Source organism: Bidens hawaiensis, unplaced genomic scaffold, assembly GCF_021521415.1.
Source record: "Bidens hawaiensis isolate Kalapana, Puna unplaced genomic scaffold, B.hawaiensis_p1.1 tig00000820_1, whole genome shotgun sequence".
Lineage (NCBI taxonomy): Eukaryota > Viridiplantae > Streptophyta > Magnoliopsida > Asterales > Asteraceae > Bidens > Bidens hawaiensis.
Genome location: NW_027491048.1, coordinates 3,668,947 through 3,685,053, shown reverse-complemented (window position 1 = coordinate 3,685,053; position 16,107 = coordinate 3,668,947). Strand labels below are relative to the sequence as shown.

The following is a 16,107-nucleotide window of genomic DNA, read 5'->3' as shown; positions in this document are numbered from 1 at the left end:
AACTATTAAATTGTTAACTTAAAATAACCCAAAAGTGTTAGCGCCACCAATCCGACGATCATTGTTTTTCTCCACCACCGACTCGTTTTCACCAAACCCTACGCCGCTGCCTCCATCACACGCCTCATCGATTCCCCAACACCAGCTCTTATTAATTCGTCCCCACCACTATTGCCATCGTAACCACAACCCCTTGAAAATATAACAGGTGAACCTATTTGATTTTTTCTTACTGAAAATAATCATTTCAGCCAAACTCCTAATTTGACCCGAACCAATAATACTGTTTAAAGTTTAAACGATCCGTTTTAACGCAAACTCATTTTTCTCTGTCCAATTTCCCAACCCTAAATACACGTTAAACACATTTAATAAACCCACACCCCAAATGAAATTTGGTTCACCTACAAAACTCACACACCATGATCAACGAATAGCATGACGCCACGTGGCAAGAACCCAGAGCAGTCTTTATGGACTCTCTTTCCTACAAATTGACACCCAATTGAACAACAAGTGACCATAAACCATTAAACCCACATCCCAAATGCGCTGTATTTCAATTCCCAACAACAATTACAAATTCATAACCAACCAAACTCTAAGAACCCCAAAGACCCAACCTTTTTGGAACAACAACAAAAATTAGGGCCTTCTTGTTGTTACCAAGAAGGCTCTGTTTCTTCAACAAAATAATAATAATAATGTTTAGGGTTTCTGTACTTGCTCTTCAATTGATTGAGCTATGTGTTAGTGCCATCGTTCATATGCTATATGGGCTTTACATTTTCAGCTCTGCTGTTGCTGGTGATCTTTCATTGGCTGTCAATGATTTCTTGTTCAATTCAAGTGTCCAATCATCAATTAAAGATGAAAACCTATCCGGGTCTGTTGATATGCATCATAATCTGCCACCCATTGTGCTTGTTCATGGGATTTTTGGATTTGGCAAAGGGGTAATTTAATTTAGTTTTTTTTTTTTTTGGGATGATTTTTTTGATATTAATTTGGGATTTTGTGACAGAGATTAGGTGGGTTGTCTTATTTTGCTGGTGCAGAGAAGAAAGATGAGAGGGTTTTGGTGCCGGATCTCGGTTCTTTAACTAGTATTTATGATAGGTTTATAAATGTTGTTAATTTATTAATTTGTGCTCAATTTGTTGTTTTCTTGATTTGATAGTGTCGGTGTTGATGAATAAATTATGGGTTTTTTTTTAATTAGGGCTAGGGAGTTGTTTTATTATTTGAAAGGCGGGCGGGTTGATTACGGTGAAGAACATGGTAAGGCTTGCGGGCATTCGCAGTTTGGAAGGGTGTATGAACAAGGTTAGTTCAAACTTCAAAGCTTAAAGTTGTAATCTTTTTCTTATGTTTTGACTTTTGAGTCAATATTGATAGTAATGTGTTTTATGTTTATTAGGGCATTATCCTCAATGGGATGAAGATCATCCGATTCACTTTGTTGGGCATTCGGCGGGTGCTCAGGTGGTTCGGGTTTTGCAGCAGATGCTGGCTGACAAGGTTTGGTTTTTTGCGTCGGGTTGATGTCATGTTTTGTGTTTTTTTGGCTTTCAGGTGTAGAATATGCATATGATTTGTGGTTATTAATGAAACATGAATGTGGTGTAAATTTGCAGGCGTTTAGGGGATATGAAGACACTTCTGAAAATTGGGTGCTGAGTGTAACAGCTTTGTCTGGTGCGTTTAATGGGACCACTCGAGCTTACGTTGATGGAATGCAGTAAGTTTGATCCTTTTGTTTCTTTGAATATTTACTTATCGACAATTCGACATCAAACACTTCAAGATTTCAATAGTATATTTCAATATACTATTTATCATGGAAATATGTAAACTTCAGATGTCAAAGTTGGTTACCATAAATTAAAGCTATGGGTGTTATCTGCTCTAAAAAAGTTTGTTACAAATATTGAAATTATGTCAAAAGTTGCTTACCATATATGATTATTGGGTGGCTTTTTAATGAAGTTAGCTGTGCAAATTATTGTTGAGTTCTATGCACCCTTTTCAAGATTTTAAAATTATCATTCAAAATATCTTTTTTAAGGCAATAACAAGGGAAATCTTTAAAACTTAATATCTTTAAATCCTGATCCAAACAGTTAAACCCAAGATTAAAAACCATTCTTTTTCAAGATTTAATAATTATTCATAATAATCTGTTTTTTTAAGGCAAGAACACCCAAGATTCTAAATTTATGCATCAAAATCTGTTCTTTTTTTAATGCAAGAACAAGAGAAATATAGGAAACTTAAGTTCACTTTAATTTTCAGGCCAGAAGACGGGAAATCCATGAAACCCATAAGCCTTATCCAATTACTACGCATCGGTGTTATTGTTTACGATTGGTTAGACATTCCTTTATTAAAAAATTACTACAGTTTCGGGTTCGATCATTACAAAATGTCATGGAAGAAAGTTGGCATTTGGGGCCTTGCTGATCTTCTACTTAGAAACTCGGGCCCGTTTGCTTCTGGTGATTGGATCCTTCCTGATCTAACGATCCAAGGATCATCACGTCTCAATAGCCATCTAACCACATTTCCTAGTACATATTACTTTAGTTATGCAACCAAACGTACGAGAAACTTCATGAGTTGGACGGTTCCATCAAATATACTAGGAATCCACCCGTTGCTATTTATCAGAGTCTTGCAGATGTGTCAATGGAGGCATCCGCCTGATATCTCTCCACCTTTCAAGGGCTATAGGTTGGTTAAGATTTTATAAAATGTTGTTATAAAAAGTTGTGTGTTAGATGTTATAAAGTTTGGTTTTTTAGGGATGAAGAATGGTGGGATAATGATGGTGCGTTAAATACCGTGTCGATGACTCACCCGAGGCTCCCGGTTGAACACCCAAGTCGATTTGTGGTTGAAGATTCTGAATGCCAACCGTTGCAACCGGGCATTTGGTAAGATTATATATGAGGAATAATTTCATATATATCCCTGCAAAACTTGCCAAATATCATATATCTAAACCAAGTTTAAGTATCATATATATTCATTTAAACATATTTTATGAAGAACAATTCATAATATGACCATTTTACCCTTAGTTTTTTTAAAAACTTTAATTTCTTAATCTATTTTTTTAAAATCATCCTTTTCACGGTTTTTTTTCCTTATTTCTTTTTCTTTTTTTTTATTTTCACATTTTTAAAAATATTTTTACAAGGGTTTTCTTCTGTTTTTCCACTCAACTCGATCGTTTCAGCGATTTTTACCAGTTTTTTAATTTTATTTCTAATTGACTCGAATTTTCATATTCCCGGTTTCGGCCTGGTTCGTTGTAGAAAAACGAGTCAATTGGAAAAGCAATAAAAAAAAGCCGCTCTAAATGAAAAAAAAAATAAACAGTTAAAAAATGAGTTAAAAATGTTTAAAAAGTTTTAGGGTAAAGTAGTCATATTATTGTTTTTAAGCAGTATGTTAAAATGGTTATATATATGATATTTTGGTTATTTTACAAGAATATATATGATATTTAAAATTTGGTTTGAATATATATGATATTTGACAAATTTTATAGAGATATACACGATATTCAGAATTTAATCTTGGATGCATATGATATATATACCTTATATATAGTTGAGGGGTTGTTTGGATGTGCGGTTTTGAATATGATTATGGCCGGTTTGCAGGTATTACAAGATAGTAGAAGGGGATCACATACTTTTCATAGTGAACCGGGAAAGAGCAGGAGTACAGTTTGATATTATTTATGACAGTATTTTTGAGCGGTGTAGAAAACACGCGTTTAGAAAGGTTCCGACAATGCCAGATCATGTTCATTGATGACCAAGGTTAGCTGCTACACAGTATTATTTATATACATACATTTGACTTCTGTAACTGAGTCATGTAGTTCTCATGTAATATCTGTCTCATAGAATGAATGATGCATATATGCGTCAATCCATTGTTGTGCAACGCTCAGTATTTATTATATGTGTTCTATTGATTACAATGTGTCAATACATATGCTTCGTTTCACATTCTTTTTTGTTTTGGCAATTGGTACATATGAAATTGCAAATTATATTATATCTGTACCTATGCATTGGAATGTTTAATAACATTATGCAGATAATATTCGCAAAACATAGAAAATAAACAACGCTCATTTCTGTCGTATTTGGTTTCAAGTTGAATATATTACAGTACATAATGTAATGTCAAAAAAATGTCCATTATCATTACACTTTCACTGCATCATACAAGCTAAAACTGGCTTATACAAGAAAGTAAAATGACTAACAATAGCCATCCAAACAAGTTTTCAGCGGCCATCAAAAACACCACTAAAAACCTCGCTACTCCCTCCCAATGATGCTTCCCATTCGACTGACGACATCACTATTCGAGCTAAAGACTCAACTACCTCTCGCATTTCTGGCCTGTTATTCGGATCTTCACTTAGACACCAATATGCAATTTCAGCCATCTGCAAATAATAAATGCATGACATAATGTTTTAAGGGGCTTATAAACTTTTCTATTAGAACCTTTCGATGTTGATGTATGTATGTATGTATAGTAATGACTAATGAGAGTCACCTTGTATAGAGCGCCAACAGGATAACTGTCCCTGAGGCTACCGTCTCTAATGAATACTAGTGCACCTTCGGGATCTTCTTCTTCTTCAAAAACTTTGGTTATCTGAACACATCAAATTTGGTTACATATGGTTTAGATCAACTTGTTTTTGCCAACAATACTACAAACTTACAACTGTTATGAGTGATTTCATTTTATTTGGCTCTCGATTATCACGCATAAGTGCACGTTTCCCAGTTATGAGCTCTGTTAGAACCACACCAAATGCAAAAACATCGGTTTTCGTTGTTATATGCAGTTCTTTGACGGATCTGTCAACCATTTTTTTTTTGGAATTACGCGTGTTTTCATGAAGCAGAACTTATACAACGATTATATGACATGAAAGATTTAGAAACTTACTCTGGAGGAAGATATCCTGGTGTTCCAACTAGGCGAGTTGCTATGAAATCCTCATCATTTGTTCTTCCAACAAGTTTCGCTAAACCAAAATCTGCAACCTTGCGGACATATCTCCTTACTTCAGTCTCATTATTATTGTTTTATTATTGTTTTATTGCTTTGACTTGAACTAAAAGTATTTAGTAGGTAGTACCTTTGCTCTTAAGCAGTCATCAAGTAAGATGTTACTTGTCTTAATATCACGGTGTACATACCGCTCCTTCGTGTGGTCATGAATATACTCGATACCCTTTGCAGCATCCAATGCAATCTGTGCTCTTGCAGTCCAAGAAAGTGGCTGATGACCTGATTTCTCTTCTGATCAGTAACTTTCTTTCCTTTTTTCTATATTATCGCGTTTCCTTTTAGTTATTCGTAAAAAGATAGTACCTTTGAGTAAAGGGTCATGAAGATGCTCACTTAAAGATCCATTTGAAATGAACTCGTAAACCAGGTACAAATGGTCATCTCCACTAGCAAATCCTAGTAACTCCACCTGTTAATTATTCGAGCACGTTTAATTATCAATAAGTGTAACTTGGAATAATAATATAACTTACCACATTAATATGATGAATCTTGCATAAGACTTTGAGTTCTGCTAGAAATTCTTTTGACTTGTTAGATCTCATTTTCTTTATGGCAACCTCCTAAAAACATAATATCATTGATCATAAATATTTTGGGAAAAATGAGGCCAACTCTCACAAATCTTTCTTAAATTAAAAATAATATTTTTGTACCTTTTCTCCTAATATACCGAAATACACACTCCCATATCCACCTTCACCAATTTTCCTAGCATCATCAAAATTGTTTGTAGCCTCAGCTATCTCGTTAAAGTCATATATTAACGGTCTTTCTGTATCAAAACCTGTTATTCCTGTATATATTTTTGCACCTGAGTTAAACTCGTGTATGGTTGTAGCACGTCAAAACTGGTTTGGATTGAAACTAGTCTATTTTATGGTACGGGTCAAAACGAGCCAGACTGGTTGACCCGCAAACACATTTTTACCCATCTCTGTAAATAATTAATTTAATTATAAGAACTCTTTAAAAGGTTGTGTAGTTAGAAATAGACGTTTGGTGGCTTTCAACCGGACCTATGTTACTCGTTTTCCTTCAAGCTTAATCATTCGGTTTGAACTTTGAAGTTTGATCTCTATGAGATAAAAACACAACTAAAATCGACCCTCTAGGTATAACTAACTATGTATCGAAAGCTGGACTGAAATGACTAACCGACCTTCCATACTTTCTCTACTGAGGTATCGAGTGTGTGTAGAAGCTGATTTATTAAAGCTCATGATCTTAGATTCGGCCTTTACGTTTTGTTTGTCGTGTTCTTTGGATCTTTTCCGCTTCATGAACATTAAAATGGTTGTCACACATAATAAAAGCGCGATGATGGATAACAGTATGCCAAGTATAATTGCCCACTTATGGTCTTTTTTTCCTGACAAAACAAAATCAGCAAACTTTGTTATCATATTGTTATCATATCTAATGCAAATTAAAAGTACATAAACGTAATAAAAAACTTACCTTTCTTTACTTTTAGTGACGGAACTCCATTCTTATACATAGGAACAAACAACACCCAACCGACTTCAATGAACCCCGACTTCTGAACCAAAGCACTATTTACACTCTCGATATCACTAACCTCAGACGAGAGCCGGTTAGCAATATCTGAAAGTGTATCATGTGGCTCAACGGTATACGTAACCATAACTTGAGAGTCAGTTTCAACACACCCACACAATAAATGTATGGTGGCATTTGTGTTAGCTTTAAAGTTTCTACCTTCATCTCCAATCGGCCAAACTTGCGAGCTAAATAACTGATCAGAAACATTCAAGAATGTGTCGTGTTCTTTTACTGGATAGACGGTGTCATAGAAGTATGCAATAGTGTTGTTCACATTTTGACAAGAACATGGGACCGTTACAAGGTGGTGGTTCTCGTCTCCCTGGGAAACCGTCTGAATTTGCGATATGTCAACCGAATAAAGCGATGAAATATTGTTTTCTGTGAGATCATTGTGTTGGTAGAGTATAGAGTTGCAAGGTTTAGAATCCTGAGAGCAAGTGAACGGGAACTCATTTGGTTGATTTACATGAAGACCAAGGATTAAGCGTATCAAAGACGAGACGATAATAACAATAAGCAGGAAAACGCGGTTCTGAGAAGTCATGGTTTGTCTGCAAGAAAAGAAGCATTGGAAATGCAATGGAATGAGGTTGAAGGTTAGTATATTATGTATTTGTCACTATGTGATTGTATGTTAATGAATATAAGGATGTTTTTGTTGTCTCCAGCTTTGTTAGTAAACAAAACTTTGTCGATGAAAACAATTCGTTTGTGAAGTAGACAAGAGATTAAATGTGTAGTATGCTAATAATTTGTTGTTTTACTTACGCGAAAAATCTATGATTTATTAACGTAAACAAGTTTCAACCATTTTATGGGTATATTCCATTCAGCATTGCGTAATTCGTCGATTAATAAATAGAGTCAAATTAAACTCATGTGTGGACAAGAGAAGATGCCAAAGATTGAGGCCGGCAAGATTAGTGTCTTAAACATTGCTATCTTAACTTAAAAGCTAATAAAAATACCTTATGTAATAACTATTGTAGTACTAAAGTATTCTAGTGTAATATTTATGTTTATGTAATATACATAGACTCTGAGTAATGTTTATGTTTAGGCTTGCTAGACTAGTCAAGCTTGGTTTATTATGATTTATGAAGCTCGGACTCGGTCATTAAATGAGCTATAAGTTAGGCTTGAGCTTGTTTAAGTTCAGCTCAGTTTGAGCTTTTAATAAGCCGCTCTCGAGTAAATCACCAACGACTCGACTCATTTACACCCTACAAACATCCAATGTTAAAAGCTGGCCCGTTTCAACTCCATGTTAGCCTGACAAGTTTGTTTCTTGTCCTGCCAAATGTAGGGCTATCACTTTTACCCGAAACCCAACCCGAAAAAACTCGTACCCGATCCCAAACTAACCCAAACAGAAAAACCCGAACCCGAACCGAAGTAATTTGGGTTTGATATATAAGTTTCGGGTCAACCCGAAAAACCCGAATAAAATTTTAGTTTTGAAATTAAATATATTTTTAGGTATAATAGGCTTAGTTTTAGCCACTAAAGTTATCAGAATCTGACCCTAATCGATTGTTGTCATTCCAACCATTATGGATCGATTGTTTATTCTTAATTTATGTAATCTGTTTATTACTAATAGCAACCATAATCGAACAATCAAATCACGTCCGATTGAAGAAGATTATGGTTCGAGTTAGTTACTTAGTTTTATTTTTCTTTTGAACTGTTTTATCAAGTTTTGGTTTATTATTTATTTGATTATTTGTGTTACGAGCAAAGACCTATATGTTGTTTTACTTTTAGCATTGAAGTTTTATAATTTTTTTTGTTTTTTGTTTTCTTTTCTAGGATACTTGAAACCCAATTAACCCAACCCGAAAAAACCCGAACCCGAAAAACCCATGAGTATTTGGATTGGGTTTCGGGTTAAGATTTAAAGCTTTGAAACCCGAATAATCCTACCCGAAAAACCCGAAACCCGAAAAACAAACCCGAAGAACACCCCTAGCCAGATGAAATGTGTTGTTCAATGTTCAACTATTTGTCAAGACTAACATAGAAACATATACTTGTGTAATTGTGTTAAAAGAAATTAGAAATCATTGCACCAACATACAAGAAAAAATTATGCAAGTATAATATTGTATTTGATGATTTATAATGTTACATTTGATGCAAATGAATATATAAAAAATTTCTGCAAAATTCTTTTTGTTAACCACTAAACTAATTTGATCTTCACATTAATTTGAAAATAACATATAACTCAAAATCGGATATAACTCATATCGTCTATTCATTTTCATCATGGTTCATTAAACAACAGCATACTCAACGTCGTCCTCATCCTTTCAGGCTGAGAAGGAATCAAACAATCTTGTTTTACCCTTGAACTATCAACATTTTGTGACCCGGGACATTTATCATGTGGTCTTGGTGTGTGTGTGGTGGTTGTTAGAATGTTAGTGAACCAGGTGGGCTCGGTGCAGTACCTTCGGCTGTTAACGCCTTGATGTTCCTTGGCAGCCTGGTTAGTTGACTACCAGCCATTGCAGCTCGGGTTTGTTCAGAGAAAAGAACTTGCACCACGACATGTAATGGAAGTGACTCGTTTTGTGCTGCATGTATGCATGCTTCTAAAGATAGTTTTTTGCAGTCGAGTGCCCGGCAAAGATCCTTCCTTTCTCTTTTGTTTAGCTCCGGGTGCGACTGGTTGACCAAAAGTCAAAAGTCAAATTTCAAAATAAAAAAAACACTAATAACTTAGTAAGTGCATATATTTAAAAAAATTGATTACCTTAAGATATAAGTCAATTGATTTGTAAAGATCATCATGTTTCAGTCTTGCAGATTCGGGAACCGCTTTGGTCAAAGCAATGAACTTTGACAATGGTACATTCACATCTTTAGCAATCTCTTGCAAATATCCATCAACAAGCTTTGATACTTTAATCACGGAACTTGTCTGTTGACTTTGACTTTGACTTTGCAGCATGTACTGCTCCAAAATGTTCAAAACAATGTCAACATCATATATCGTATCACTATCACTCGACGCAGACAGAATCATCAAGTCACAAACTTTAGCTTCATCTAATTGAAGTGCAACCCGTCTAGCCGGTTCCAATTTTGAAGAACCCGAAGCTTGAAATATGTTGACCGCCTTTAATAAATTAAGCAAAAAGCTACAAGAAACTGCATTTCTTTCGGTTGGGAGTAGACTGATTATAGATTCTAAAACCAGTATGCCTTTTGAAATTAAAAGATCCGATACACTATTTAAACTCGACCCGTTTTCAAGCTTTTTTGAAATTTTAGGAAGCCATTTTGAAGTGTAAAGTTTTAACGAATCACCGATAAGCTTAGGTGGCACTTTCCCGCCTGATTTAAGGGCTGCCATTGTTCTCCAATAAAGTTCAATCCTTAATTCTGAAACATAATCACCCCACCATTTTTTTTCTGTTTGACTTTCTTCTATATCCTTTTCCATAGGATTCGAGTTGACTTTTGACACGAGTGATTCGATACACCGGTTTGTAATCCCCAATTCATCTGACCATAACTGGAATGGCTTTATGGTTTGAAGAGTCACAATGCAATCTTTAAAACCATTGAGAATGCAAGAGTTGAAAAATATTTCTAGCTTATTGACCAAATTGCCCTTCTCAACATCTTCTGTCATTTGAAGGTATTTGGCTGCACAACGCGCTGACACGATATTGTACACGCTTAGAGTGATCGTTATTCCGTAACAGAACTTTGCACATAATTCAAAAGCCTTGATTCCACCAGGGAAATCCGAAATTTCGATTCTTTGAGGTTGTAAAGATTTAGTACTCTCAGAACAGAGTGTTTGCAACTTCAAGCTTTTTGATAGAAGCGGAAACTGAAGGTGAAAAACAGAGTGTCAAGAATCATAACAATAAACCTTTTGTGTAATCAAGCTTAGAGCCGTAAAAGAACCGAACGTTTAGCGGGAAGTTCGTTTATGTTCGTTCATTTGATAAATGAACGAACATAAACAAGGAATTTTGTTCAATTAACCAAATGAATGAACACGAACGGAGGCCATGCTCGTTCATTGTGTTCGCAACCGTTCGATAATGTCGATTACGTTTGTTTACGTCCGTTTATGTTTGTTTACGTTTGTTCATTAAAGGTTTTTAATATTATTTAATGTTTATATAGATTTAAGCAAAACTATTAACAATAGAAAAAAATCAGTATTATGTGATTAATTTATATGTAAAATTAATATATTAATATGAATGTAAAAGAAAACACCAACACAAACTTGGTAGCCAGACCAAACCGTTGACACCGACCAGTCTTGGTTAGCCAAATCAAATAAAACATTGTGTGCGTACATTTGTGTTCGTCCGTTTGCGTTCGTGAACCGTTCACAAACGAGTTTAAATCCTTATTGAACAAACACAGAAAAATTTTCATTCGGTTAGGTGCTCGTGAATCATTCCATTCACTCGTTCAATAAAAGCTTAAAAGCTTAACGGACGAACATGAGCAAGGCCTTGCTCGGTTGGGTTCGTTTACTGCTGCAATCTATTTAAAAAAATAACATAAAAGTGATGAATTATATATTAAAAAATCACCTTGTGAAGCAAAAATCTTGTTTCATTCACTTGGATTATAAGATCAGTTCGTACCTCCAATGAAACTGACCTGCAATCACTCAATCATATCATCATCACATCATGTGTTAATGATTCCACAAAAAGTGTGAACTTTCATTAAATTATAATAAAAAAAACTTAAAAAAATCTTAATTCTGTTTACCTTACACCATTTAAAGTGTAGAAAGTATCAGGTCTAGAACCAAGCTTCATAAACTTCATGACTGAGTCTTTATAATTCTTGATTTCACCTTCTGAATATTATATATATATATAAGCTTTTATTCACAAATCCCAATCAGGGTTCTTCTCAAACAACAAAAAAGAACCAGACCCTTGAATCTTTTTGGTCAACAAATGATAAAGCTTCAATCTTTTTAGGTAAAAGATTAAAACTGCAACTTTCTTGATGACTGAATAATATTAATATTCCTTCCATGTGTGTTAGTGTTAATATATGACAGCCACAAGTGTAACTGCTTGTAAGATGGTCCTTGAATTCTGGGTCTTACCTCTTTCTTGTCATCATGGCAATGAGGGGACAAGGGTGAGTAGATGAGTGTAAAATTGTCCATTTTATTCATATGGATGTGGACTTTTTATTTCTTTCATAAATTTTAGATCAAGTTTTGATTTGAGGTTGTCTTGAAATTGTATTATTTGTAGGTGTTTTGTCAATGTATTTATTATCATGAGTTTCTTTCCTACCAACATAAAAGATATGTCAATTTATTTGGACAGACAAGAAAAGGTTGTTATTAATGGTTTTGTAACTTTGTTGTGTAACAGTTACAACACATAATATGAACATATGAGTTGTATCAAATATTGTCTAATAAATGTGATTAATATCAAATATTAATGTGATTTATTATTTTCTATATAAATGTGATTTATATCAGATACTAATGTGATTTATTATTTTTCTATGTGTACTTCATATTTAGTCATTTATTCACCTTCTTAGCTAAAGCTGGTGTCCATGGAGAGCACATTTAAGGTGCGTTAATTTTAATTTTAGTTGTAGTTTTTGGATGAGTGTTGCTAAACGTACTCACTTTCATACTATTCATACCGAATGTACACCCCTTTAGAACTTATTAAATCAATTATCAGTAGCCCTTAATAATATTTATATACATATTAATTCCTTCAACATTATTTTCAGTTAATGGTCACCGCTAAATATATTAAATTAAAAAATCTATTGAGTTATTATTATTAATTTATTTTATTAGAATTGATATTGTAATATTTAATATATTTTTTAATTTTATGAGTGTGTGTATACATATAATGTGACATTCGTCAAATTCAGATTTTGAATTATATTCGTTTTTGTAAACTTTTAATACGTAAACTCAACTCAATACTTTTAAAACCATATTTAATTATTATATAATATTATTATATACCTCGACCATAAATATCGATGTTTGTTATATTTTAGTGTTGTTAAGAAAAACATAAAGGGTTCAAATGGATTTTCGTAAACTCGTTATAAACTTTGGAAACCTTTAAACTCGTGTTAAATAACGATTGAAACTTGGAGGGCTTGTTTTGAAAATATGCATTACATATATATACACCTAAACTAAAAAAAAACCTAAACCTAAACATCACAAACTAACCACAGCCGCCCCCTCCTTTCCTTTTCCGATTTCCGGCCGCCGCCGCCATTTCCGGCGAGCACCGCATCTCCGGCAAGTCCCGACCCCACCACCTCTAAGCCACCCTTTGGTCCATAATATCGGTTTTATTGTTATCGGTCATATACTTTGAAACAGGTTGAAAGGGGTATGGAGTTGGTTTGGTTTGGGGAAAAGATGAACAACCGGGTTCGAGTCTCATCCTAAACCGGTTTTGGTGTTGTTTTTATACTTAACAAATTTCGGTTATTATTAGTACTAACATTACTACATAAAAATTGTTATTAGTATTATTATATTAAACTTACTAATATATATATTCATTATTAATGTTATTATTATCATTATTATAAATATTAAAGTGGTTATTAATATTATTAAAAGATCATATTATTATTATCTATTAAAATCGTATTATTATCATTAATCATTAGCAATTATATTATTATAGTTATTTTGTGAACTCGTTTAGAAATCGAACCAACATCGAGTATGGTAACATTAATTACTATCAACATTACTTATTATTATTATTACTATTTTATCAACAACACTTTAAATTTATACCAAGATTTTACTCTTTAACTATTACTATTAGTATTATAAATAATAATTATTGTTATAATTATTATACGATATTAGTATTATTAGTAATAGTTATTGTTATTATCATTAACTTATATATCTATATACATATATATATAACATATTTTAAAATTCGTTACTATCTTTTATCATTAATAATATTATTATAAACTTTATTATCAATTCATTTTATGAAAACGAACTCTTAAATTAAGCCCGTCTAGTTCTATTTTAATATTGGTTTAGTTATTTAAAAGCCCAATAAAATAATAATATTTTATTTTAAATTATCAATTAAGTACGAGTCCCAAATCATTAACAAATTAACCAGTACTCCGATTTACAACCGAACCTCATCGTTCATTGTTTCCAATATAGTTTCATCATGGTTTCAAGTTCATTAATATATTACATTATTTATTTTTAGCTAAGGTGTTTATCGTTTCAAGTCGGGTTCGTTTGTTTCGTTCACAAGCTTTCTATATGTCGATCACTTAATTAGTTTTGAACTCATCAATCGAGGTGAGTACTTTCATACCCCTTTTTCCATCTTTCGTTTTGATGTGACATTTCATACTTATTAAACTAAATGCTTTATTTACTTGAATCTTAAACCCCACAAACATGATTGTATACTTTACTTGAATAAATGCTTGATTTGGTGTTCTATGCTTACATGATTATGTGCTTATGTGTTTATCGCTTTTGGATGATGGAACTATAAATCCTAGACCATTTGGCAACCCCTCTTGGCAAGGTGTCGTTAACGTAATGCAATTAACGATAACTATAAAATCCTAAACTATTTGGCATCCCCTTATAGTTGGGTGTCGCTAACTTGTTAGCGATAACTATGTTTACAGCTTTTGGATGGTGGAACTATAAATCCTAGACCATTTGGCAACCCCTCTTGGCAAGGTGTCGTTAACGTAATGCAATTAACGATAACTATAAAATCCTAAACTATTTGGCATCCCCTTCTAGTTGGGTGCCGCTAACTTGTTTAGGGATAACTATTTTATCCATGCTTATAGCTTTTATTTATTGTTTTGTATACAAGTTTTGTGGCTTTTTATTACTATATACTTATATGCTCAAACTTATGAATTGCTCACCAACCTTTGTGTTGACAAACTTTATTTTATGAAATGTTACAGGTTTGACTTTTGTTTGACTCGAGGACTTGATGAGAAACGTTACCAAGACTATTAGGGTATTAGTAAAACGAACAATATAAATGTTACTTGTATTAAATTTGTTTGTGTGAACGAGAGGTGTTGATTATTGATTTATGAAATGGATGAGTTGATTAAATATTGTCACTTTAAATAGTGTCTTGTGTATTTGGGCAATCGGTTGCACCCCGGCATGTTCCACCGCCTTTGGTTGGGGTGTGACAGATTGGTATCAGAGCCACAAGACTATAGGATAGGTGGTTAGACGTAACGACCTAGTATAGTCTTTACTTTAGGGTCCTTATACGTGTTGCCTATACATGTTTACCCTATTTGATTGTTCAATGCACTTCTTTATTTATATACTTATTTATTTTATCAAATCATAAATATACACATACACACACTTTCATAGTACTCCAAGGTATCCTTACCTTAAAACGCAAAAACATTAGTTTTTATTGTGTTTTTATGGATCACGAGCTTAACTTGGATCCCGTTGTTTCAAATCTCCTTAAAGATCGTCTCATATGAGATGACCACTTTAAGTAGTCGAATGCGAGCGTTCCGCCCGCCATCCTAATTTTCGGTGTTAAGACAATAGAACTACGGTGATTTCGTGGACTAGTGTTTTGACATGACGTTGTATCCTGATTTATTATTTTTGCTACAATCGTTATTTGAGTCGAAGACATGAAAAAGACGCGGTGGTATGTGTACACGTTTAGACTCCAACATGGTATTTTTGTAATAAAGGTTTTTAGTGTCGGAATATCAAGTCATGGTGGTTCATGCACGATTCTTCCGCCTTTAAATCTTAAAACATTATAATTACATTTCGAGAATTTAAACCATTTTCCCTTTATTTCTGTTATAAATTCTTATCACAAGTCTTCATTTGTAAATGTTATATATTTTTTATATATATCTCGATTTTATATGGTAAAGTTTTACACCAATTTTCTCATTTTGATTTCACAATGATTTTTATTACAAATTTCGTTCATTATGATCTCTTCGATATAAGTTAAAAATATATGTATATATATATAGCTAGTTCGATCTGTTCATAAAAAATTTTAATATGCCATTTATTTTTATTAAGACTATTTACAAACACAAATCTTATTATTTAAATTTCATCATATTAAGAAGGTTGTATAATAAATTTCACCTCAAATTTCCAAGTAAATTTCCTATTGAATAAACTTTAAATTGTCTTTAAAGTACTCGTACAAAATTTTACAAAATTTTATTTTTATAACTGTTCCGTTTATTATGGACGATCACTTCAAAATTTAAATTATTTAAAGATCGCACGACATTTTAATTATACTATATTATATAATACACGTGGCAAAATTTTCACTACCCAATTTTATTTTTATAACAACTTTCATCAGGCAATCATTGGTTAAT

General features: G+C 33.2%; 2 protein-coding genes and 1 pseudogene across 4 annotated transcripts; 1 reads left to right on the top strand and 2 right to left on the bottom strand.

The window, feature by feature from the left end:
• The first annotated feature begins 541 nt into the window (after positions 1–541).
• Positions 542–3,995, top strand: LOC143542730 (uncharacterized). Its single transcript, XM_077035259.1, has 8 exons — positions 542–956; positions 1,025–1,119; positions 1,223–1,326; positions 1,421–1,521; positions 1,638–1,741; positions 2,296–2,733; positions 2,805–2,936; positions 3,672–3,995. The coding sequence occupies exons 1-8, from the start codon at positions 705–707 to the stop codon at positions 3,823–3,825; spliced, it is 1,380 nt and encodes a 459-aa protein (XP_076891374.1). The 5' UTR covers positions 542–704; the 3' UTR covers positions 3,826–3,995.
• A 296-nt stretch (positions 3,996–4,291) lies between these two features.
• Positions 4,292–7,256, bottom strand: LOC143542701 (lysM domain receptor-like kinase 3). 2 transcript variants are annotated; one of them, XM_077035236.1, is made up of 10 exons: positions 6,577–7,256; positions 6,278–6,487; positions 5,772–5,911; positions 5,589–5,678; positions 5,419–5,524; positions 5,183–5,334; positions 4,990–5,087; positions 4,760–4,898; positions 4,588–4,689; positions 4,292–4,474 (listed from the first exon to the last, which is right to left on the bottom strand). In XM_077035236.1, the coding sequence occupies exons 1-10, from the start codon at positions 7,226–7,228 to the stop codon at positions 4,310–4,312; spliced, it is 1,854 nt and encodes a 617-aa protein (XP_076891351.1). In that variant the 5' UTR covers positions 7,229–7,256; the 3' UTR covers positions 4,292–4,309. The 2 variants fall into 2 exon arrangements, with proteins under 2 accessions (XP_076891351.1, XP_076891356.1); XM_077035241.1 differs by having other exon boundaries at positions 4,763–4,898.
• A 1,633-nt stretch (positions 7,257–8,889) lies between these two features.
• Positions 8,890–12,030, bottom strand: LOC143542719 (BTB/POZ domain-containing protein At1g67900-like; annotated as a pseudogene). Its single transcript, XR_013136942.1, has 4 exons — positions 11,443–12,030; positions 11,259–11,328; positions 9,446–10,534; positions 8,890–9,357 (listed from the first exon to the last, which is right to left on the bottom strand). The product of XR_013136942.1 is annotated as a BTB/POZ domain-containing protein At1g67900-like (transcript).
• Positions 12,031–16,107: the final 4,077 nt, after the last annotated feature.